This window comes from Gloeophyllum trabeum (assembly GCF_000344685.1).
Source record: "Gloeophyllum trabeum ATCC 11539 unplaced genomic scaffold GLOTRscaffold_00013, whole genome shotgun sequence".
NCBI lineage: Eukaryota > Fungi > Basidiomycota > Agaricomycetes > Gloeophyllales > Gloeophyllaceae > Gloeophyllum > Gloeophyllum trabeum.
The window spans coordinates 692,399-716,234 of record NW_006920422.1 but is presented as its reverse complement, the minus strand read 5'-3'; the positions used below and the strand labels follow the sequence as shown (position 1 = coordinate 716,234).

General features: G+C 53.1%; 7 protein-coding genes across 7 annotated transcripts; 4 read left to right on the top strand and 3 right to left on the bottom strand.

Annotated features, from left to right (window-relative positions):
- Positions 1 to 7: 7 nt before the first annotated feature.
- GLOTRDRAFT_117658 (DUF221-domain-containing protein) lies at positions 8 to 3,775 on the bottom strand (the record flags this gene model as incomplete). Its single annotated transcript, XM_007871206.1, has 8 exons — positions 8 to 706; positions 770 to 1,053; positions 1,106 to 1,293; positions 1,349 to 1,476; positions 1,539 to 1,786; positions 1,841 to 3,063; positions 3,124 to 3,282; positions 3,714 to 3,775. The coding sequence occupies 8 exons, from the start codon at positions 3,773 to 3,775 to the stop codon at positions 221 to 223; spliced, it is 2,778 nt and encodes a 925-aa protein (XP_007869397.1). The 3' UTR covers positions 8 to 220.
- Positions 3,776 to 10,606: 6,831 nt separating this feature from the next.
- On the top strand, positions 10,607 to 13,836 carry GLOTRDRAFT_140617 (uncharacterized protein; the record flags this gene model as incomplete). The annotated part of the gene is made up of 12 exons (XM_007871205.1): positions 10,607 to 11,059; positions 11,111 to 11,176; positions 11,239 to 11,264; positions 11,316 to 11,403; positions 11,468 to 11,611; positions 11,669 to 11,710; positions 11,761 to 11,837; positions 11,892 to 12,007; positions 12,061 to 12,611; positions 12,681 to 12,824; positions 12,879 to 13,207; positions 13,289 to 13,836. The coding sequence occupies 12 exons, from the start codon at positions 10,607 to 10,609 to the stop codon at positions 13,356 to 13,358; spliced, it is 2,106 nt and encodes a 701-aa protein (XP_007869396.1). The 3' UTR covers positions 13,359 to 13,836.
- A 678-nt stretch (positions 13,837 to 14,514) lies between these two features.
- Positions 14,515 to 16,914, top strand: GLOTRDRAFT_107755 (uncharacterized protein; the record flags this gene model as incomplete). Its single annotated transcript, XM_007871361.1, has 15 exons — positions 14,515 to 14,678; positions 14,732 to 14,834; positions 14,889 to 14,980; positions 15,045 to 15,174; positions 15,227 to 15,286; positions 15,337 to 15,360; positions 15,414 to 15,439; positions 15,492 to 15,558; positions 15,624 to 15,639; positions 15,690 to 15,745; positions 15,799 to 15,930; positions 15,985 to 16,178; positions 16,226 to 16,576; positions 16,635 to 16,678; positions 16,739 to 16,914. 15 exons carry the CDS (start codon positions 14,515 to 14,517, stop codon positions 16,912 to 16,914), a joined length of 1,635 nt encoding a protein of 544 aa, XP_007869552.1.
- Positions 16,915 to 17,206: 292 nt separating this feature from the next.
- Positions 17,207 to 18,299, bottom strand: GLOTRDRAFT_95854 (oligosaccharyl transferase delta subunit; the record flags this gene model as incomplete). Its single annotated transcript, XM_007871204.1, has 4 exons — positions 17,207 to 17,425; positions 17,482 to 17,763; positions 17,926 to 18,121; positions 18,178 to 18,299. 4 exons carry the CDS (start codon positions 18,297 to 18,299, stop codon positions 17,207 to 17,209), a joined length of 819 nt encoding a protein of 272 aa, XP_007869395.1.
- A 1,557-nt stretch (positions 18,300 to 19,856) lies between these two features.
- On the top strand, positions 19,857 to 20,548 carry GLOTRDRAFT_95853 (uncharacterized protein; the record flags this gene model as incomplete). Its single annotated transcript, XM_007871203.1, has 3 exons — positions 19,857 to 19,902; positions 19,957 to 20,020; positions 20,089 to 20,548. The coding sequence occupies 3 exons, from the start codon at positions 19,857 to 19,859 to the stop codon at positions 20,546 to 20,548; spliced, it is 570 nt and encodes a 189-aa protein (XP_007869394.1).
- A 563-nt stretch (positions 20,549 to 21,111) lies between these two features.
- Positions 21,112 to 22,436, bottom strand: GLOTRDRAFT_80431 (uncharacterized protein). The gene is made up of 5 exons (XM_007871202.1): positions 22,185 to 22,436; positions 22,015 to 22,111; positions 21,707 to 21,948; positions 21,391 to 21,485; positions 21,112 to 21,332 (listed from the first exon to the last, which is right to left on the bottom strand). Exons 1-5 carry the CDS (start codon positions 22,382 to 22,384, stop codon positions 21,256 to 21,258), a joined length of 711 nt encoding a protein of 236 aa, XP_007869393.1. The 5' UTR covers positions 22,385 to 22,436; the 3' UTR covers positions 21,112 to 21,255.
- Positions 22,437 to 23,256: 820 nt separating this feature from the next.
- Positions 23,257 to 23,741, top strand: GLOTRDRAFT_107749 (Rad52/22 double-strand break repair protein; the record flags this gene model as incomplete). The annotated part of the gene is made up of 2 exons (XM_007871201.1): positions 23,257 to 23,556; positions 23,610 to 23,741. 2 exons carry the CDS (start codon positions 23,257 to 23,259, stop codon positions 23,739 to 23,741), a joined length of 432 nt encoding a protein of 143 aa, XP_007869392.1.
- Between the last annotated feature and the right edge of the window lie 95 nt (positions 23,742 to 23,836).

The window sequence follows — 23,836 nt, the reverse complement described above, 5'->3', positions numbered from 1 at the left end:
TATTATTCCAGAGTGGCGATACCGAGCCTATGAAACCAATTTGAAGGGTATCATGTAGCACTTCAACTGAAATTACACGCATTACAACTACACGGTACAGCTAACATTTTAGAAAAAATGACCGCACTGCAGCGCACGAACTATGGATACAGTAAGGGAGAAACTAGAGTGGAATAAAAGAATCTGAACATATAAATCCGTCCATCCATCCATCCTAAATCTACACCGCCAACAACCTTGCCTCCTCCGGCGGGGGCGCATTCACATCCACATGCCCCTTCCCATCCATCACCGCCCCCTCCAAGCTCACATCAATGCCCCGCTCACGATTCGCCGCCACCTCCGCCTCCGCGAGCCCCAGCTCGTCCCTCGGCAGCCAGATCGTCCTCTGCGCTTCCACAGTCGCCGGATGCTCAAACTCCCGCGGCCCGCTGTCCTCCTCCGAAGGGCGCCGCTGCAGCTCCGCCTCGTGCGCGTCGTACTGCGACGCATTGTCCCGCTGCTCCTGTTCGGCGCCCGCCTTGCCCTTGCGCGAGCTCGACACGCTGCCGCGTTTCTCGCGCACGGCGGTGCCGCTCGACTTCCGCACCTGCGCGTCGTCCACGGGCTCAGGCTCGGGCATGCCGAAGGTTTTGTCCACGAGGGTCAAGGGCAACGCCTCGATGAGCGGCCCGTACGATCTGTTGATAGTATAATGGAAGAAAACCTGTTATCCAAAAACTCATCAGCATGAACTCAAAATCAAAATCACGGTCGAAACAGGACTAACCGTAAACACAATCAACACAATCATAAGCGCCCCCTCCGGCACCGCGCTCGCCTTGTTACTCCCATCGCGCGCAAGGAAGAACAGCGCGCACAGGCACACCTGCTGGATATACAAGCCAACGAACACGTGCTGGATCGCCTTCGGGAAGAACAGGCCCCCGGTGTCCCTAGACCGCGGCTGGTCGAAGACCCACAGGAAGAGGTACTTGTACACCAGGTAGAAGAGGAAGAACGAGGCGCATGCGAGACCGTTGATGATGGGGGATATAATCATGTAGCCGAATGCTGCGAAATGTTTATGAGCTATTATATAGTTTGAGGGAGCGAGTGCACTCACCAACGACAACTAGGAGAGTAGTACCAGGGAACAAGGTTCCCCAAGCGACTGACCTCCCGACATACTTGATATTGTACACAGACCGAGGAGTCGATCCCAGAATATAAAGCTTGACATAATACAGAACGAGAGGCACAGCTTGCAGGAATCCGGCGGCAGACCCGGAGAGACCTTGCAACAGGACGTAGCTAGATTCATCGGGTGAGCAAACGATATGCAGTCGAAGTGCGAGTAGAGACCTACGTGAGGAAGAAGTTAGAAGCAGATGGCAAGTTCTGCGCTAATAAGGTGGGTATCGAGGCGGGATTGTTGATAAGGCCAGGGAGAGCAGCGGTAATGCCGGACGATATAGTAACAATCAAAAATGAATGCTATCCAACATCCTCTCGTCAGCACCACAACTCCAACGCGAAGGCACCGGCAAAGCACTTACGATAACTTGGAACATGAAGTACCGCGACATCAAGCTCAGCTCCAAGCCCGAGTACGTGGGGATGCCCTGGAAGCGCGCGAGCAGCCGCAGGACGATAGGGAGGAGCATCATCAAGACCGCCAAGAGGACGGTGGGCAGGATACCCGAGATGATACCGACGATGACGCTCGGCAACGCGCAGATCCACGCCAGCCAGTGCGCCTGCTGGCACACCGAGCGGATATTGGACACGATACCGACAAACGCAACTAAACGCGGCATTCATCAGCATTTTCGGAGAGATTGGGAGATAGTCAACTCACCTGGGAACGCCCACAAGATAATCAACCCAATCGTCAACGCCCAGCTAACCGCCTCCCGCACGCTCTTCTCATACGGATTCAGCCCGAGGTTGCCCCAGATCACATCGTCCGGTGCGACCTCCACATACTTCGTCGCCATCCGGTACGGCTCGTGGTGGATCAGCGCCTCCTTCGCGAGGTGCACCGCGATCTGCTTGTTGAATAGAATGAACGCGGAGTTGAGCGGGGGGTATGTCTGCTCGCCGCCCATGTCGCCGCCAGACGTCAGGGAGATGTCTTGGTGCAGCGAGCGCCGTCCCTTCTCGAGCTCAAGGTTCGTGCGCTCGATCTCCTCTCGCGCCCACTCGATCGAGTCGACCTTCTTGCCTATTAGAGGGAGGGAAAAGGGGAGGGGGCCGACGGGCAAACGGTGTGTGGGGCGTTTCTTCTCGGGGACAAGTTTCTCAGCCAGGGTGATATCGCGCTCAGCGTCCACGTCCGCGTCGACTGTGTGGAGACTGGGCTCGGTGAGAGGGCGACCATCGCTGGGTCGACGATCTACGGCGCCGGAGTCTGTTTCCTTACCCGAGGACTTCTTCGCGGCCTTAACGTCTGCCTTCAACTTCTTGTTCCGTAGTTTCGTTGCAGTGTTAAGGAGAGACGTTTCTGCAGACTCGAGCTTGTTGCACGCCTTGAGCCGGTCGTCGTATGCATCTGGAAGCTCCTTCAGATCACGATTGAGCCACACCTTTCGGACCCCTCCCGGGAGATGCGAGAACAAGTCCGTCAAGGCCTTCTCGGACAAGTACTTTTGCGGGACACCAGTGATAAGCATAGTATTTGCCTGCGCGGACGACGAGTGCTCCGGGCTGACAAGGTGCAGCTGACGCGCGGTGACAAAGTGCCGCATCTCGATCTTGATGTTGTACCATATCCAGCCGGTAAACAGGAAGGCGAGCACCAGGTGTGCCCACAGTCTCGACTGGACGTTCGGCGCGACGTTGCCGAAGATGAAGTTGTCCAGGCCGGAGTGATTGTCGACATGTGTGCCAACGGACGTTATGGGGAGGAGGATAACCCAAGAGACAAGCCATATGGGAAACAGGATGCGTACGATCATACGCAGAAAGCGTACGAAGAAGTAGGCATCCATGCCGTTCACCCTTTGAATGTCGGTGTAATCAGCTCTAAAGACAGCGATAGGCCATGCGAATATGCTGCCCGTCAAGGCCGGTGTGCGTTTGCTGGGGAACAAGGCCGGATCAGCGAACACTCCAGAGCGACTGGCCCTGATGGCGACTCACCTGGGTATAGGATTGAATGTGCGGGCTTCATAGATTCGCTTGAAATAGGGTCGTAAAATCGTAAAAGCAACAAGTTCGGCGGCAAAGACAGCGACATTGAAGACGAGCGCCGTCACGAATGTCGACGTGGACGCCGTCTTCGCTTGGTTGATGTTGGACCTGGAAGGGGGGGTTCAGCAGCGCGCCATTGGGACAAGGTCGCAAACTCACATCGTGGGGCCCGAGCGGGAAGGAATGAGCGGCTGCTTGTCTGGCAAGCTTGTCTATATACTGGAGCAGTTTGCGGGCGTCAGTGGGAACCAGCAGCGTCACAGGGCGATCGGACGCACAAGAGGGAAATGGAGGCTGTCAATGTGTCAGATAGGTCGCATCCGGGCCACCGTGCTCTCCACCGTGGCGACTGTGCCTTGCACGATGTCTACCGCATTTGGCAGGTCAGCGTCACGACGCAGGACCCAGAGAACCTCCCCTTTCTATGCAACAATATGCGCAAGCTCGCGGTAAATATCTGTTGTGCGCAGGGGTTAGGGAAGAACGTTTCTGATCAAAAAGAACAAAGGGACTCCAGTAATAGACACGCCTATTGAAACATGCAATCAAGTCGATAGACGTCCTTCAAGGTCTGTGTGCCTGTGGATCTACGTGGGGACATGAGAGAAGGGGGAGGGGGGGGGAAACAGGGGGGAGAAATACTTTCAAAGCATTATTATATGCACTGCAAGACTTCGAACAGAGGCTTCGTACTTCAGTCAAAGAGCTAAATTCAACATGACCAGGAGTAGTATTGGTCCTTCCCGATTTAGTAGTGGTGTCAACGACGTCCAGAATTCCTGCTGAAGTCGGTTCGTAGTACTTCGTACCAATCTTCTATGGCACGCACTCCCAGAAGCCACTGGTAAGTAGACCGAGTGCGATTGACTACACGCAGTACTATACGGAGTGTTAATGGAGTACCGGATTCGGTACTACAGAGGGCAGGCATCACTAGTACTGACCCGTCCCCCCCCGTTCACCGTAGTTGTTCTTTTTGTTGCTGTATACTACCGAGCTACATGCGACTCCATTCGAGTCGCTAGCTCTCAGGACAATCTCGGGAAGTAGCGCGTTCCGAAGGAATATGTACCACCCTGCACTAATGCTGGATACTCAAAGTCTCCTAATCGTTGTATGCTGGGCGGTCACAGAGGTCCCAGTGCGCTTCGGCCGCCACGTATGGTTATCCGCCCTGCGCTTGGAGTTTTCGGTTCCGATGTCATCTACCAGACGTCGGGTGCTATGGCTCTAAATGATGTATGATGTATGACGTAGCGCGCAACAGATCAACACAAAATCCGACTTCGTGATGGCAAACCTTCATCGAAAGATAGGGCGATACGCGCAGCGGGAACAGTGTCGGTGGGGAGGTAAGTGGTTAGCCCGAGAAAAGCACGCGAGAAAGCCTGGAGGAAGCTGCATTGCAGGCCTAGGTACTGATGCGATTCAACCGTGTAGTTGGCTCGGAGCCAAATGCTGTATAGTGTATAGTAATACGGGCACCTTACGGTGAAGCTCTCCGTGCCACGACGAGCATCGGTCAGTTGCTCGTCTACTAAGTCTTATTTGAGAGGCGAAGTTTCAAGCCTAGAGCATCGGATGGTTTGACGCAGAATGTGGCATGCCGCATGTGGCTGCCACCGGCTCGGTATCGCAGGCGTACGATGTTGCCAGTAGGACGGTCTTGTCTGCTGGACCTTCGAAGACAAAAGATCATCGTTAGATACAGCCTCGTGCAGGGCCGTTCCGCTTTCAGATACGGATGGCAACTTGAACCTTATTTAGGTGAGATTGTGACGAGCTTGCGTGGGGCGCTCGAAAGCCCAGGCGCCCCGGCCTCGGGCGCAACGCAATTTCAGGCGCGAGGGAAGGCATAGTTACCGACACCAAGCTCGTAGATAGAAGGACAGCACTCAGCTGCCACAGTGATACCTGAGGCATTGAAGTCGCAATTACTACTTCCTGGAGGAGAGACTCGAACGGCATGCACACTGCCGAGGCAGCTGATACCATAGCCCGTCGCGATCGCCTGAAGCAGGAGTTGTCTGAGCCTCGAGTGTGACAGCCGTTTGCAGTTCGATGGGTCCACTTCTTGAAATGTCATTCTTAGTCGGACCATGTCGGAGAGGGAAATTCAAGTCCCCGAGGTGTCAGAGTCAGACCATCTGGACTTCTTTTTTTGTCTTCCGACGTCCCTGGCACCATCTCCGACGCACTCCGACTGTATGACTTTTTAAAGTGGTGGCCTATCGATCTGCAAATGGCTAGAAATTCCAATATGACGCGTACGGGCCTACAGAACGAATGCAGTCTGCAGTCGTAGCCTGAGTCGTCGAAGGCTGTGGAGAGACACGGAGCTCGAATAAGCAAGTAATTGATTATAAGTCACTTCCAAGGAGTTCGAGTTATCCCGGACGTTGGCGAGGATGGATCCGGAGTAAGTTCGATGTCCTAGTCAACGTTAACCCTCGTAGTCGTACGGCACCCTCATCTATAGCGACAACTGATTGCGATGGGAGAAGTTCGAGCCGTTTCACGGGACAGTCCTGCGGCGCTGAGCGTTGCTATTTCTGAAGGGACTACGACCTGCTCGAACTGGGCCTTCAAGCTTCAGAACTTGTTCAGAACAGCACGGAGTTTCGAACCTCCGGCTCCCGGGCCGGGTATGCGACTGAACCAGAAAAAGCTTCGAAGTTGCAGTGACTGCATACAAAAGTAGAGGGCGGCGCTGCTGGGTTGGTTCCGCACCTTGTTGACGTAATATTAATAATAGTATAGGGAGAAGTCTGAGTTGCCGCAGATCTGAAGCGACTTCCAGCGGATCGGTCCTAAGCATGATGGTACTAATTGAACTGCAAAACCTATTACATTCGAGTCCGTGCCAAAACACACAGCGGTGGCATGCAGAAGACCTCGGAAAAGCACGTATACAAAGGGAATCTAGCTAGGAATACAATCTAGGGCATGAACTTGAGCCAGACCATGGATACAGAGGATACAAATCACGAATACTACAGTAGTATATTCAAGATACAATGGAACTCAGCCTTCCGAAAGAGGTGAACATATACAGCGGACCGTCGTAACAGGCGAATGCCCAGTGCTTGCTGTCGGCTCAGTTCTCCGAGCCCGATGTACTGTTCCCCTGGGGGGCGCGGCAAGCCCTTCCAAGGAGGTACAAAGTAAGCGGGTAATTTTGCGTGAATGATTTCGTGTGCTCACCGGGACTCAGTAGCATACGGGCAATTGTGGGAAGCGGCATATACGACGCCTGGAACATGGCAAATAGTGGCGGCCGGAGCAGTCGAGATGGCTGGTAAGGTGACAGGAGCGGTGCTAACGCCGGGCAATGGTGTCCCACCCCCAGACCCTACACTGATCACGGTGAACGTGCCGCGACAGAGCCTGTGAGACGGCGGGTGCTGGGAAACGCGAGGTCGACCAGCGGAGGGGCCTCCAGCGAAGGGACGAGGACTACGTGGTCAGTACGAACGACGGAGAAGTATCGGTCTCTTACATATACTGAGGGACAGCGACGCTGGTCGTCTGTTGTGGGCCGCGGTCACCGCGTGCAGCGGGTCCTTGAGCGTATTTCAGCGCATGGTCCAAGAGGCGGAGACGACACATACCCTTGGCTACTGGACGGGTACTCGGAGACATATCGGTGATGGATGCAGCTGACGTTGTCGCCTCGAAAGCCTTCAGGAGGCTTTATACCCATAGGATCCGGCAGCTATATGAATAAGGTACAACTGACTCTTGACTTATCACACAAAGCTGCATTCCCCGGATCCCGCGATCAACAGAAATCAAACAGGTGGGACACAGCTCGGACAGCCCCATACCACTGATATGGGACAAATGTATGGGTTTCACATGGGCTTCCAGCGGCACGGGAGAAGAAGCTTCCTCCGTCGTTCAGTAACTTGAGGGGGTGTTAAGCACATGCGGTAGCTGGTCACCCGCAGCCTGACAACGCGTCTGAGCCGAGTGGACACCAAACTCGACCCACTCAGTCTCGACAATCCGTTTCTTGCATAGATAGTTGGGGCGTCATTAAACCGAGTCCCCGGTCAACTGCAGTTTGCAGGGATACTAAGGACAACACGGAATCCAACGCGAGTATCCTTCGTCTTGCTTTACAGCCTTGGCCACCATTATTTAGGGCTAGGGTTGGGTATTCTCGATATTATGATATCAGTATGAAGAGCCGCTTCCATTATGTCTGAGCTCACCTCATCGTCCCATCCCCGTTCGCTATGCATCGGCAGAGCTTGTAATGGAAGTTTATATTTATACAGCGGTTATTAAACACCTCGACATCAACTCCTTGGATTATTTTGGACTGAACCTTATCTTTCTGCACTCTCGGGACCGGCGGATTAGACGAGTGTCTCAAGTCAGTCCAGATAGAACATACCCCTGGATCCCTCAACGATGGGAAGTCGAGAGCTGTGTCTATCCGCTATGAACAGGCGAATTAACTGGTCTTGCATTCGTCGCTGTACACTCAGCTATGTCTGTCTCATGTTGAGCAATCAAGGAACTTCCTTTTTCAGAAGTACATAGCAAATTTCCAGAAACGCAGTCACCTACCCTGTCCTCCGTTGCCTCTAGTTGATAGGATGGGATATGGACGGGCCGAGCCGCCTGGAACGATACGTCGATCTGGTGAAAACTACGCATGCCATTGAGAAAGGACCTTCAGTGGGAATCTTGTTCATTGCATACTCGATGAGCAAGGTGGATGGCTGGTTACGAGACAGGGCAAGGGTTCAAGATCAAGCTCTCACAAACAGTGAACCTTGGTCGGGAAGCTGGGATGCTTCAGTGAAACACATCCTCACTAATGAAACATCAGTCTTCATGACAGGATCAAACATACAGCACTGCTGTGGTTGGATGACACTCCTACCGAAATCTGTGGCACAAGCGGACTCCTGAGTCCCAACCTAGTGAGGGAGCACCCATCGCTTCCATTTGTGCATAATAACTTCTCCCGCGAGATGAAAGGGCCTAGATAATAGGCCTTGAGACTTTACGCGTGTCGCACCCAGCTTTTAGCTGATGGCAGGACTATCTGAATTGCCCTCCGGTCAACACCATTCTGTTCCTAAAGAAGAACAAAAATAAAACGCACTGGAAGAGACTTGTGACTGAAGCAAGCCATGAGATTTTCATAGCGACAGTTGCATGACTGGGGTCTCTGAGTCCAGGTTCACCTCTGACAGGGGGACCGGGAGGCTTGATTATGGTATTGGGCAGTGATAGACCATTCACAAGCATGCATCTCCGAATGTGTGGATGCGCAGGCCCTCCAGCTCACGAGTATATTCTATTAGTCAAGAATGTGGCAAGCATAGCTTGCTACGTTACCCGATCCAAGTCCAGACTTTGAGCCGAGATTAATCGTTCTGTAGTCATCTTTGTCTTGCAGATACGAGCCATTGGAGCTGTAAGCAGTGCATGAAAGTGAGGCCTAAGTTTCAAGAAAGGGTACGCTCCCGTATCAGCCGGCCCGTCCTGCAGGCCGACTACCGCGTTCGTCGTAAACCAATAAGCACTCATTTCGCCCAAGGCTGGATCAGAATAGGGGACCGATGGGATCCAGATATACAGTTATAGGTGAAATGCGTAGGCACCTATCAGCGACATAGCCAAAAGATTATCAGCATGTTCGGATGAGAGAGCAGAGCACCTCTCACATGATTGTCCTTATGTTGACAGATGAGGGAGGCCCCATCCCCAGCGAAAAAGATACCCTGCGCCCGAGCCACGCGTATCAGGCGGGATGTCGGAGAACCGCAGTCGTGAAAATGCAAGGTCACTCATTGAATGTCAAAACATAGTTCAGGCATCACCGGATCAACCCAATCGGGTCGCTATAGCTTCAAATTGGATGTGGCATGAGGATAGTTCACGACCCAGCAAAACATAACAAGGGAGACTACCTAATGCTTGACACATCCTGGGGTAAGCACCTGAATACATCGGCAATCGTCCGCGGGGGAGCACGGCGCCTGTCGAAGGATATGCAGAACATAGAACAAGACCAAGGCGTCTCCAATAGGTTATCAAAGGCTGAGCATCTACGGAGTGCCAAGGGAGGGGGCAGTAACGCGGTGATTAATTCATGAGCCGGCCGCGGGCCATTTGTCCCTGAACAAGAACGGGGCTCACCTTCTAATGTCTTATCTCGCCTTCTGATGTTTGACCTTGACATTCGCAACACCTCAACAGGAATGGAGCCACCGATCAAATCATTCTCCATTCTCGGATTGCCAACCGACGGGCGGGGGAGGGGGGGTTGACGGTATAATAAACACGATTTGCATCCGGGTGTCTACTCAGGTCATGAAGGGCCAACATGGCATGGATTAGACACCAAAAGATTCAGTCTTCGCATGGAGTTCGTACTTGCTCGTGGGTGGTCCGCCTTTGCAGAGGAATGCCAATTTCATCGTCTACTGAATACATCGCTTGGCCCAGAGCGCACAGATACTTCACATCTAGTGTGCACAGACAGGCTGAGCGCCCGTCGGCGGCGTCAGTTATATTTGGATTTGATAACTTTTATCCTAGCTTAAAATTACCTCTGGTGTTTGGATTGAAGTGTAGGCTTCAACCGAAGACCCATAAGGCTGAGATGGCAGCATGACAGAGGTGAATTTAGACACCATCTCGTACTGCATATAAAAAGACAGAATGCGGGGCAAATGTTCAGTTCTGAATTCGCCACCCGCTTTCTGCGTGCTCCGGATGTCCTAATGCAAATATGAGCAGTTCCGATCGCGCTGAATCATAGGGGCAGTCCACGAGGCCGTTCATCATTACATCCGTTCAGCGGTATCACACGAACAAATTCCAAATTCCTGCGGTCATACCAACATATGTTCAAGGTCAAAGGACGGGCCATTAACAATTACGCTCGAGTAGTGCCGATCTTCGGTCGTCAAGTTCTATTTCTATCCCCGGGGGGGGGGGGCAGTTGGTGATCTCAGCAGAACGTACTCAATCGGGCGCCACATACCTGAGTCGATAGGTATCCCGACGGAGACAGGCTGTATGTAGAAGGACTGTCACATCTTCCATTAGGCGGTTACACGAGGTTAAGCCCACGATGAAATGCACCTATTGTGGCCATTGACAGGCCTGCGCCTAGTCTCAGTCAATCGATTCTTTAGAACAAGCCGTTAACTGATTCCGGAATGCGACACGCTCCATGAAGCCTACACATCGCTCTGCCAAATGGTAGTTGTTAAGGTGAGCCGATGTAAGTTGTAAGTTGTAATATAACACGTCTCGGGACATTGGTGGTCTTAGCCGACGATGGAGAGGCTGAGAAGCCCGGCGTTCGGCATCCCCCGGTAGCGTATGTGGGCGCTTACTCGACTTGGTCTACATCCACTGTCCTTTGTCTCGAAGACCTCCAAGCAAGTCTTGTTATATCATGGAACTGGAGACCAGTACAGATGCCACTCTGTTTGATTCCGTACCTTCCGCACCGAAACCGCTGGCCAAAAAGGCGAAGACTCTCCATGAACTTAGCACTTCAGACGATCCGAAGCCCATCCCTAATTCTACGGCATTGACATCTCGGGAGGGGAGAGCTAAGTCACCGAAGGGGACCGCAAGCACGTACAAACCGTCAAGATCAAGTCACCTCGCTCGAATTCCTCTCGAACTCCTAGCAGAGATCCTTTCTTTCGTCCCATCACCGCGCGACGTCTTAGCCGTTGCTCGCTGCGACAAATACCTCTGTGCTACTCTCGTGCGCAGGTCCTCGGATTTTATCTGGCGGCAGGCCAGGAGGAACTTCAGAGCTGGCCGCATACCAGACCCAACACCCAATTGGACAGAGTCGGCCTATGCTGCATGGCTCTTTGACCCTGCTCCGTGCCATGTGAGTTGGACTGTCTATGTGCGCTTGATTGCGCAATGACGTTCTGCGAAGGTATGCAAGAAGACTGCAAAGGCCTTTACTTCATGTTATGCCATGCGTATCCGTCTATGTGCCAGTGTTAGTAGTTCACCGCCCCTTGGGCTGACGCCATCAGCTAACTCTACTTGTTCCTCGGGAAGAATGATTGCCATCGCGCCTTTGGACGGTACGCACATGAATCATATGTCCCAAATGATAACTTGATAGTTGCGAACAGAACCCTTATGCAAGCTCCGCCAACGGTGGCTGGCGATGCTGTCTCGGGATGGCTTCCATCTGTAGAGGCAGGCGCAGTCCTCTGTGTTGTGAAGTCTTCTACGACGGCATCGACTACAATATACTGTGCGTGTCTGCAATCATGATGTGTAGGGAGATCCCGGCGACGAGTATACCATAGATCCCGATATGGATAAATGGTATCGAAAGGAAGAGCTCGAGCCGGCCCTTGCGGCGTACCAAGAGGCTCAAAACTCCAGTGCTGAATCAGACGCCGTCCTCACCCAATTTCTCGTTGTATGGACCATTAAAAGCGATCCATCACGTATGACTGACCTTCATTCGTATACCAAGGCACACGAAGCTGAAACTCGAAGGAACGTGACCATGATGGAGGTCCGTAGCTCTGTAAAGGAGCAATGGATGACACTGACGACACTGTATAGCACGCGGTTGTTTTACAGAAGTGGAAACGGGCCTTTGAAGCACTTGCCCGACGTATCCGACAGCTAAATGACGTGACGTATGTTTTATATTTTCCGCTTGGTCATGGCTTCGCATGAACCCGCTTGCCTAGGGCCCACCAAATTGCTGCGAAGGAAGGCTGGTCCTGGGACGATTTGAAAGTGGCGCGGACGTTCGAGATGTACCTCCGCGCCCATAACAATTCGCTGGAACAGATCAGCATGAGCGGCCAGTATTCATCCCTCAAAATGCGGCATGCCAACTATCTAATACCCCCACAGATTTCCAGTTCATTCGTGACCGGGTTGAACCCGAGATAATCAACATCGTTGAACGGCGCCGTCGCCGGGAGGAGGAGAACACCTACAGGCAGAATAGGGCACGCGTCGCCTTGCACTATCAGCGCATGAAGTCCGCGGGGATGCACGAGCCCATGCCAAGCCTCACCGAGTTTCATCGGCTACCCGTGGTGAAGGCGCTGGAGTCGGCCGCGCCTGAAGCTGAGGACGTCTCCGAGCAGCTGAAGAGCACGCAGTTCCTCAAGGAGATGCTGGACAAGGATCTGGACAAGTGGCGAGAGAAGGCAAAGGCGCGCCTAGCCGCTGTCCTTGGATACTCGGGCTGGAAGAGCGCGAGTGTGAACAAGCTGCATCCTGTCGAGAGACTGACGGCAAGGTTTGTGTGCAAGTTATGTAAGAAGGTGGCGAAGAAGTACGAAGAATATGGGAGTCTGGACTATGCGGGTGTTTGTGCTCATAAATGTACACATTTGAACAAGAAACAGAGGGCGAAATTTGTTTGGAAGGCTGAGCAGTTTGAGCCAGACGAGAAGGTACGTCCGGCTGTTACTTGTTTTACCTGGTACTGCGCCTCTGACGAGAAGTGCTGACCCCCGCTTTAGGCTATCAAAGTGATCTCGCAAGTACTACAGCTCACTCACACTGATCCTGAAGATCCTCATGCGCTTGCCGTGATGGCTGGGTATGGGGAGCGAATCCAATGCGAGTCCTGCGACGCGGCGATCGTCATGGATTTCAATCGTCTGGTAAGAAAACAGATTCTGTGGCTGACTAAATGGCCTGATTCTGTTGTCCACTAGTGTATGCACTCCCGACGGCATGACGACATGAAAGTGAAGCTGATCTTGCAGGACGAGGCGAACGCCATCTTGAAGCACCCCATCGAGACCGGACTGCACGCCAAACTCATGGAGCAGTCTTACCATGCTAAGAAGGCGCGGTCGCTGAAGGAGTACGGATGCCGGCACTGCACGCAGAGGAAGAACGTCGTGGCGGAGGTAAACGCGACCGCTCCAAGCAACGGAGCCGCTCCCAACGCAGATGCAGCGGCACCTGAGCCCAAGCCCTCCGCGACCCCGCATGGCAGGTTATGGGATTTCAACGGCTTGCGCTCCCATGCGAAGAGCAAGTGAGTGTGAACCCGCGGGCCATGCGCTTCGTGTACCTGAACGCCTGATCGGCCGTGATACTGATTCGGCTTGTCCTGCAGGCATGGTATAGAGACACTTGGGGATGAGGACTTCTATCACCTGGCCCCGAAGCCTGAGAGCTCTTCATAGCATTGCGCTTGTGCTTGGTGTGTATTTTTGCACGGGACAGGAGTCCCCATCGGGAACGGAGATACCAGCCGAACCTCACCGGAGGCCTCAGGAGCCCAACGTCCGCTTGCACGCAAGAGCGCAAGCGTCTGGATATGGAGGCTATTCAGGTCGTATTCAGGTACTCGAGCCTACGCCTGGTCGTCTTTCATGCTTCGTATCGCGCTCAGTGAAGGCTGTCAGGGTGTAGTGGAAGACGGAGAAACCAACGGATAAAGCGGCTATTTATAGTAGTGCTGTTGCCTTAAAAGGTTATGTCTACAAAGGTATTTCTACCTTGTTAGATTGTTGTCAGACTGATTCGGTGTTCTGCACTGCTCGACTGTCCATCTGGATGACCTCGCAATTCTGTTTTGCCCTCTTTGCGCTCTCCTGGCGCTCTTTTGTGACTTATGGTGTACCACACGCCACCAGGCTCATTACATAGCTTCTATTGCATCAGCCCCGGATTGCTCGAACTTTGCTATGATACTGCCTCGTATGGCTCTAATGGAGTGGCCCATCTTACGAACGAAAATCCGCGGAAAATTCTATCTCTGCGCATCCGTCGAGACGGCGTCGGGGTAGGTGATACCGCGGAGATATGAAGTCCAGAGCACCGCTGAAGCTCTGATTGTCTCCTTCTCTTGCATCCCACCGTGTGTACTTGAGCTTTTCATAGCCGCCGGGACTCAGCCGACATACGTTCTTTTGAGCACCTGTCCCGAAGTGAAGGCCGTTTTGTTCTGTAAACCCTTGTAAACCGCGTCATTCCCATGCCAGACAGGGAAGAGAAGGGAAGAGAGCCCGACGTCGCGATCAGAGAGCAAGTCGGCAATCATGGCGTTACAAAGTAAGTCATGAGGTCTCCTTTCGTGACCGTCTGCATACGCTCACCGCGATCCATGGCGGGGAACATCGCTGAAATAGCTCTGTTACCATCGCGAAGGACGCCTGTATGAACGGTACCCAGATCGGTTCAGGATGCTTCCCATCAGGGCTTCTTTCGGCATGCTATTGCTTCCAAGGCTCGTCCTTCTGCTTTATATACCACCACAGTGGGCGCACACAGGGCCTCTGGGTTCGTCGCTCTTTTCTCCCGCCTCTCCCTTCGGTTCTTGGTCTTGAGTGACTCAGCATGGTGTCCAAGCGCGTCCTCGCAGCTGGCGCGTTCGCGCTCTCGTCGTGGGCGTCGGTCCAAGGTGCCCTGGTGCAGAAGCAGGGTCTCACCGTCCCCTCGTATGCCGTGGGCAACGCATCGACCGTCCGGACGATGTTCACCAACAGCTGGAACGCGTACAGGTTTGTGACAGTGGATCGCGCATTAAATCTGACACCGCTGAGGCATTACCCAGGGAATACGCTTGGGGGCACGACGACCTGCAGCCTATCAGTAAGACCTACAACGATGGTCGGAATGGGTGGGGAGCGTCCATTGCGGATGCACTAGGCACCATGGTACGCTGAAGGTGCTATTTTTAAAACAGCCACCTTCTGACACTCCCTGGCCAGGTTATTATGGGCTTGGAAGCAGACTTCCTGCAGGCCGTGAACTACACAGCCTACATCGATTTCAGCACGTCTCAGACCCCAGATACGGTCAGGTGCGCGTGGTTTCGTATAAATGTCACTAAAGTAACATAAGGACTGACTTCTATTGGCAAATAGCGTATTCGAGACTACCATTCGTTACGTTGCGGGCTTCTTGAGCGCGTACGAGCTCAGTGGCTTCGTCCACCCTATTTTGGTGGAGAAGGCCAAAGAGGTCGCCGATAAGCTGATGTATGCGTGGGTAGGGGTGAGTATTCGCAGCCGCTCCCCAAAGGAGTCTATATTCACAGATTCGTTAGAATAACAGCCTTCCCTATGGATATGTGGACTTCTCCACGAATTCCCCGACCATCACTACCGTAAGAGTACTTGTACCTCGTGGTTTGCGAACCGCCTAACTTTGCTGTAGACCAATATCGCTGAAGCCGGGACTGTAAGCCTTACTGGTGCTACATGCGTGATAGCGTCTAATATGAGTTCTTCTAGCTCACCTTGGAGTACACGAAGCTGACGTGAGCGCATATATGAACGCATCTGAATTTTCATTTGCTGACATCAAGTCAGTCAATACACCGGTAATCAGACCTACGCCACAAATGCGGTAAAGGCTGCTGCGTATATCGCCAGTCTCGTGAGTGGTCCGCATTACTTCCATTAATGAATGCCGATTGCTGACCTCCACATCATCGTTCATAGCCCGACCCCCTCCCGGGTCCGTAGTATTCCTATTTCCTTCACGCGGCTGTTGACTCGGTTCCCCAGGCCTTGCACCTCAGGGGATTGACCCTACCTCCGGTCAGTTCACCGATGCTTACATTGTAAGAGCAGTCAAATTCGGCATTCAGAGATACCCTGATGAGCCAAATATTAGACGTGGGGTGGAGGATCCGACAGCTACTTCGAGTACCTCATTAAGTACCCCCGGCTCACGAACACCAACAACCCTATATTCGTCGAGACTTGGCAGGCTGCTGTGGATTCATCCATCAAGTATCTCGTCAGGGTGCGATTCTGGTTGTCTTTCCGTAGAATAGCAGTGATTCTGACGACGTCGTAGGAATCTACCGTCGGAAACTGGACATACGTCGCAGACCGCGATGACAACGGTAACATCGTGCATGTCGGTTCTCACTTGGAGTGCTTCCACGCTGGGAACTGGATGCTCGGCGGCAAGCTGTTGAATAACCAGACTTACGTCGATATCGGGCTGAAGCTCGCCGATGCCTGTTGGAACACCTACGCTAGCACCGCGTATGTCACTTCCACCTTGCCTACCTCGCACATCTAACCTCGAGCAGTACTGGCATCGGACCTGAAGTCTTCGCCTACTTCTCCTCTGACGGCAACTACACCGGCCAGGGCACTCCCACTGCAGACCAGCTCGCCTTCTACCAGGAGCACGGCTTCTTTATCACCGCATCCGACTACATCCTCCGCCCCGAGGTCCTCGAGTCGAACTTCTACGCCTGGCGCATCACCGGCGACACGAAGTACCTCGACAACGCCGCCGCCGCCATTCAGAGCCTGAACGAGTACCTATACGTGAACGCGTCGGGAGGCTATGCCGGGACGAACGACGTGAACAATGTGAACTCCTCCTTGATTGACGATACGGAGAGTTTCTGGTTCGCCGAGGTCCTCAAGTACCTGTGCGTCGTCAGATTCGATCAGGGTTTCTGGTACGAAGCTGACCTGGTGACGATGCAGCTATCTCACTTTCGACGACCCCAATCACATCAGTCTCGATAAGTGTAAGCCTCTATCCTGGGCACGCTCATTTCTCCGAAGCTGATCCGTAGCACTCTGTCTAGTCGTGTTCAACACGGAATGCCACCCCTTCCTCGCACCTCCCGCAGGCGCGTACGCCACCCCTACGTTCAAGACCAACACCCAGGGCTTCAAGGCCGTCGGCGGACCGTTGCCCGAAATCAGCCCGAACAGCTTCCTGCCGAAGTCGATCAATTCCATCCTCGGGTTGTCAGGCTAAGCGCGGAACGGAACGCAACTCTTTCTTTCCTTCTTAACTGAACTCTGTCGTTCGCTGCTTGAGATTGGACAATGTCCTGACTCATTACTGTCACTGTGTGCTTGCTGTTGTACCTCCTTCTGTTGTTCACTCTTTTCGATACCGCTCGCTACCCTTGTGTTCTGACTTCGGCGAGGCTTTCTCTTCCTACTGTGCAATATGAATGTGAAAAAACTCCATCTCCATTTTATCTGCCATGGATGCGGCGACACAAGGGTAGGAAAGTCAGAAGAATACATGATGAAGCAAGCGATCATCTCTTCCCGAGGCGCCAATCGCCGGCGGCTCCCAGAGCCTGCTTGCCGGTTACAGCGGTGACAACGCCCAAGATCGCCCCGTACAGCAAGACCTGTCCCAATTTGAGATCAACCCAGTACCATAGTAGTAGTGCCTCGAATGCCGCGAGGGAGGAGGTGAAGGGGAGAATGTGCGGCGAGAAGAGGTGCGGGACGCGGTATTGTAGCGTGGACCACTGGAACGCCATTAGACATATCCATCACCACGGCGACGTTTAAGAGGAAGACGTACGAGTCCGAGGAGCACTACCCACGGCGCGACTACGAGCGCGGAGAACACTGCGGAGACGAACTTGGGCGGCACCTTCTGCTCGGGGCGGAAGGTGTGCTCGATGGGCGGGAGCGGGTGGAACGAGGCCTCGTCGGGGTGTTGGGCGGGTGGTGCGGACGCCGGGACAGTCAGCTCGAAGAGGTCGAATTTTGAGGGGGAGTGCTTGAAGGAGCCGAGGAGGAGCTGGACCTTGACGGGCTCGGTCGTTGTTGGAGGGAGGGACGAGGGCGGCTTGGCCATGTTCTGGAAGAGTAAGGAAGTAAGCTGGTGCTACTATGATGGTCGGGTGCGGCACGACCAGATGGAAGCAGGGAGGCTCCTCTCAGAGATGAAGCCTGACAAATGCGCTGTCTTCGTGCGACAAAACAGAAAGAGCAGCAAATGCATAGCATTGACCGTACTGACCAGTTCAAATTTCGCCTTCCCTCCAGCCGTCACCCGCACAGGTTGTACACCCTCCTCGCCTCCAGACTCGAACCGCAAGAATGTCTGGTGAGGCTGCACGCCCTTTCCCCCATCCTTCTCTGCCACTTGGAACGTGAGCTTCAGTGTGTCCGTCGGTCCTAAGGACAACGACGGTAGCGTCCCGTCGAGTGAAAGCCTTAAATCCTCCCGTCAGCTATTGCCTGCATTTAAGCATGGCAGATGGATACATACTGTTCCGTGAGCAGCTGCGTCGCGTCTGAGGAGACGGTGACACGCGCATTTTGAACGGTCAGTGCAGACGCATGCACCGCCGCTGCCGCCGCCAACGGCAGCAAGAGAGTTGAGAGATGCATAAGGCCAAGGAGTGGAATGCTGAACTTGAAGGGGCTGCGGAACACTACGTGTAAAAGGTGCTATATTTAGACGCGCTACCAATATGTGACTATTAATAGAAATCACCCTATGACACATGTACATGTAGGGCTAGAATCGGATCTAGCAGCTACGCGCGACCTACTATGTAGCTACAGGCTACATATGCCGCTGGCTTTACGCTTCTCCTTCCTTATTCTCAGCTTATTACTTGTCTTGAATCCCTAGGCCTTGTTTTAGCGGTTGAACATCGAAGATAGAATCCAGCGAGACTCGTTGCGCCAGCTTTCGACTTATGACAGATCCTGGAGGCGGCGATCGCTGTAACAGGTCAGTCTACGTTGGGGAGGGGGGGACGGGGCAGAGACACGCTTACCTGCGCCATTCCGCCAGCACTACCCAATGCGCACTCAGCGACTGCCTGCATTCCTTCTTCCACGCGTTTACTCGAGCCCTTCAAGATGGCAATCAAGTACCGAAACTTAAGCCGCAACACTACATAAGTCACTAAGTATTTCTGCAAAGTCGCGATCAGGAGAATGCTGCAGGGGCTGCGTCATTTCATAGCCGAAGATTGCGGGATCGCGTGCATGCAGTGCACGCCACGCTGCAGATCCAGATCGCCTACATCCCGGCTACAGCGGTCACTCAGATTCCTAAAATCTTATTGTGGTCTCGGTTAGGACAATCGCCTTGAAGCGTCCCAGAAGTCGAGAGCATCGGGTCACCGTAATATTTCACCTTTTGCGTTCTTTATTGTTATTACTATCACTGTGCCGGCGCTCCAGTCGTAGCCCTCTAAGCTAAAGCTGAGCGCACCCCTATACTACTTGGGGTCATCGCATCTATCGATGTTAGAGACATTGAGGATTGCGACCGGGAAGAGCGGGACTCCCTCTGGGGGCCTGTTCAAAATCCCTAACGAGGCCTTGCCCCACGCACCGCCTCAGCGTTCAGCCACAGCATCTGACCCTGCCGAATTCACAGTCTCTCGCTGCTGATATGCATCCGTTCTCAGGCTCAAGATCACTTGAGGATTGGGCAGTTAGCAACGCTTGCCTTGATGCGCGTGGCTAACACGCAAAGTCGGAGGCACAGGCTCGCAAGGGATCATCTGGCTTGTGACTCGAAGTGGCCCAGCGGAGTAACGTTGCAGTGTTCACTGCTTATTAACTACGCTCTTCAGCATCTCCCTCGACGCTGTCGCACAACGTGGATCAGAGGTATTCTATTGAGCACTGCGAGTCCGACGGGACATCGTGTACCCCCCTCTCCGCTGCATTCACACTTCAGCGCTTATCAGACTATTGGCGAATGGCGCTGCTAGTTGAGCGAGCTCCGGGCTGCCACTGAAGATCCACGAGGTGTGGCACTTCATGATGTGTGTATATGCTATCGGTCCTTTGAAGCTGACAGAACGTACGCTGGCTCAGTCATAGTATATAACTGGTATGCTGGTGTCCAGCAAAGTACTCTAGCTTCAGCACAACTGGGTTCGCCCGCACTCTAAACAAACTTACTTCCCTTCTTCACTCGCAATGTACCCCTACTCCAGTTCAGTCGACGCTCAGCGACGATCTCAGAGTATGTCGCTTGTCTCTTTTCTCGACGTTGTACCGGCATTTATCATCCGTCTAGCACAGGCACGCGACAATTACAGTGCCGTTGCTATCCCTGGTCTACAGTCGATGCCTATGCCCTCGTGAGTTCCCACACCCCATCCATAGCAACTACCCTGACTTGAATAATGCAATCCTCGACATTGAACAGCACGCCACCGGGTTGCACTCCGTCGTACAAGCTTCCCCACGAGATACAGACCCCGCCCGTTGCAGGAACATCGTGTCGGCCGTCTGGGATGCTTTGCGCCCCGCCCACTGAGTGTTCCCATGTGTACGGCGACAGCTTCGCTACTCTCAACGGAGTCGACTCCTGCCAGTGCTCGGAGTGTTCGGCGCTCCCAGCATCTGCGTTTAACTATGGACACCCTGGATGTTCTTGCCCACGACTCAGTACTCCTGCCGCAAGCTATCGCCAGGAAGGTTGCTGCGGCGGAGGTCATGGGGAACCGAATGCAGCTCCCATTGACGGAGCCGCGTATATACCCGCGTACCTACCGAGCAGTGGCTACGCCACCTCAATGGCAGACGTGTTCGTACAACCTGCTCTCCCCCTCCGCACGATGTATACTCATATCTCGCTGGCACCTGTTTTAGGACGTACTGCGTGAGCCGTGGTCCACCCGACTCTGTTACATCGGCAAGACGGCCGCGTCATGAAAAAAACACCTCGTGCTTCTCCGCCTGCGTCATCTCCTGAGTAGCGAAGCATACCAATTCTGTCCCTGTCGCTGGCTCGATTTTTTCTAAATATCTGGTAGATACATAGAATTTCCGTTCTCACCTATGCTTGTTGGGCAGCTTATCTGATCTCTTGGATCTCAATACAGTGTATGGTTAATTAATGAACTATATGTCATAGGATCGATTACATGTAACCGCGAAATTCATAAGTAGAAGGGTTGATCATGGCCGCGATGATGGCACAGACTCCGCGATTTTGAACGGCTGGTACCTCGAGGTAAACACGTTGTTTTCAGTGATCCTTGAGTTTATCGAGCGGATACGAACACGAGCCAGGCACTTCGACTGCGGCACCTGCGTATGTGGCTTGGCTTTGAGGCGCAAGCGATAGTCGGGACAATAGCAATTTACCAGATGGGTACATTCTTCAGAGCGAACGCCTGAGCGCCCTTCCTGAGATTCTGACCAATTTGTGCACGGTATAGAATGAGTCCTTGAGCAAGGAGCGATCCTCCTCGGTCCAGTTATTATTTATCAGGCCCTTTGACGAGACAAAAGAACACGATTAAGAGTATAAGTAAGCTAGAACATGGAGTGAACTATAAACTCCACAATAATGCGCTCGCACCAGATCTCACACCAGGATGACTGCCAGCAGAAGACATAAGAGGACGATCGTCAATATTACTACACACCACCCAGACTTCGTCTCTAGGTTACGGTTGAAATCAGCTGCTATGACCATGCAGGTGAGGGAAGTAGGACGAACCTTCCGTCTCTCTTATGAACTTTCTCATCCGCTTCATTGCATCTCCCAGTTTACTCTCCGTGCGGTCGACGCCAGTTTCCAGGTCAGATAGCATCCTATATTTGTAGGGTCAGCAACCGTGTGCTAGGTTGGCGACAAAGAGAGTTGCAGGGTTAGGGTTACGACTCTAGCAAGCTTTGAACAAAGCCCGCATCTCATGGCGGGAACTTGTCACGGATCAAGGACGCGAAGTAAATGCTCATATCTTTGCAGTAGTTCTGCGGTCCTCATACGGAGCCAATGCGTGGCAAGGCACACACAAAAAAGTGACACGCACTCATTGTGAACCGCTACTTCCGACCCAATCAGTCCGGCCTGTCTCTGCAGTGTATTCAGGGTGCCGCCGATGACATCCAGAGTCTCGTCCTGCTGCCTCAACATCATCTCCTGCTCCTGGTGTGCCCAGGACGCTTGCGGGTCGGATTCATCAGGGGCATTCGCCGGCTTGGGCGTCTGCGTTCGGGAAGAGTAGGAAGGAGGAGCAGCCGGTTGGGATGATGCGAGTTCGGCTCTCATACCCTGCCCTTACATAGAGCGGGTATTTAGAAACGTGCAGGGAGTGGGGATACAAAGAATGCGACGCACCTCGATCTCCCGCCTTACTCGGTCTACGTACTGCCTCCGTTCCATGAGTTCGGACTCCTCAATACCGAACATCCTGGCTCCCGTCCGCTCGACTATTCTGTGAAATCAAGTCATAAGTTCCAGTCGAGCAGCCATAGTTGTCATGATAGAAGACCTGAACGCATGCATACTTCACGCTTTCTTCCAAATCCTCCAAGTCCGCCTCTAAAGCAGCCAATGTCGCTTTCAACTCGTTCCTGGCCCATTCCAGCTCCTCGCTGCCTTGACTAGCTGTACTGCGTATCCTCTGGTATGACGCGCGTAAAGTCTCAGCTGTCGAAAGCGACGCAGAGACCTCTTGTTGAACGGCATGATATGGGTCCGTAGACATTGTGCATGTGGGTTGTAGAGTAAGGTTGTGACCGCAGCTTGGCGGCTGCGTGCAGCCCCGTGTGAACATGCACATCGCCACAGCGGTGGCCTACTAAGGAAGGTGTCGGTCCATATACGGATTCTTATTGTTACGGAATGTCATTGCTGCAGCATCTTGAGACAAGAATCACGACGTCCATGTATCTGGAGGGATTTTCGAGTAAGGCTCCTGTTCTATTCATGAACTGGAGAACGTCATACTCTTTCTCTTGAGAAATACTGCTTTCTGCTACGTTTTCTCTGAACTAAGTGAAAATACATAATCGAATCCACTAAGCACAACCGGTATAACTACTATCTGACTCAGGAACTCGATATACCACACAAGAAGTTATAGTACTACTCATACATTGTATCTAAGATCCAAAAGTTCACCCCCTGGCCCTCACGCCTCAGGCATAAGGCTGGGACTGGCACAGTGGCCGGGATTGATTGAAATTCACTCGCCCGATCCAAGAGCACGTGATTTGAACGCGTACACGCGTCACGGTCTTCGCCGGGAGCGCGTAAATTCCTTCTTGTTTCTTGCCACCACCTCGGCTGCCACACCAGTCACCAGTGACTGCAGCTGCTCCCGTTTTCTGACTTATGTCGGGCGGCTTTAGTGAACACCTTATCAACTCTTTTGAACAAGCTACCCAAATTCGTGCGCCGTTTGGGCAGCCGATGAATCCCAACTTATCCATTCATGGTGCGATGTCGTTCAACCCACAGATGCACGGCAGTTTCACGTCGCAGCCACCTCTGTCCATGATGAACGAAGCATCCTTGTATATGGACTTGTCTCAGAGCTCTGCTCAAAAGATCGCGGAGTTGCAAGCGAAGTTGGATATGAAGCTGGGACCAGAGTTCATATCGCAACGCCCAGGGCCTGGCGGTGGCCCGAAACTCACGTACGCAGAGGGGTGGAAGATAATTAATCTCGCGAATGAAGTCTTTGGATTCAATGGGTGGAGTTCGAACGTGGTCAGTTTGACTACAGACTTCATTGATTTCAGTGAGGAGTCGAGACGATATACCGTCGGGGTCACCGCGATAGTGAGGGTAACGTTGAGGGACGGTGCGTTCCATGAGGACATTGGTTATGGCATGCTCGAAAACTCTAAGTCGAAAGGTGCTGCGCTCGATAAGGTGAGTACCAGAACTTTGCTCTACGTAGCGTTGAGTGCGACATCTTCTCGAAGTGTAAGAAGGAAGCTGTGACCGACGCGATCAAGCGTGCTCTCCGCAACTTTGGCAACCTGCTTGGCAATTGCTTGTACGACAAATCATACGCTCAAGAGGTTGTTAAGATAAAAGTGCCACCAGTGCGTTGAGGCCCTCTCGCACGACGTGCATGTCGTTTTACTGAAGGCGCCTCAGGCTAAATTCGATAAATCCGGCTTGTACCGCCGTCCCGAATTTGCAGAGC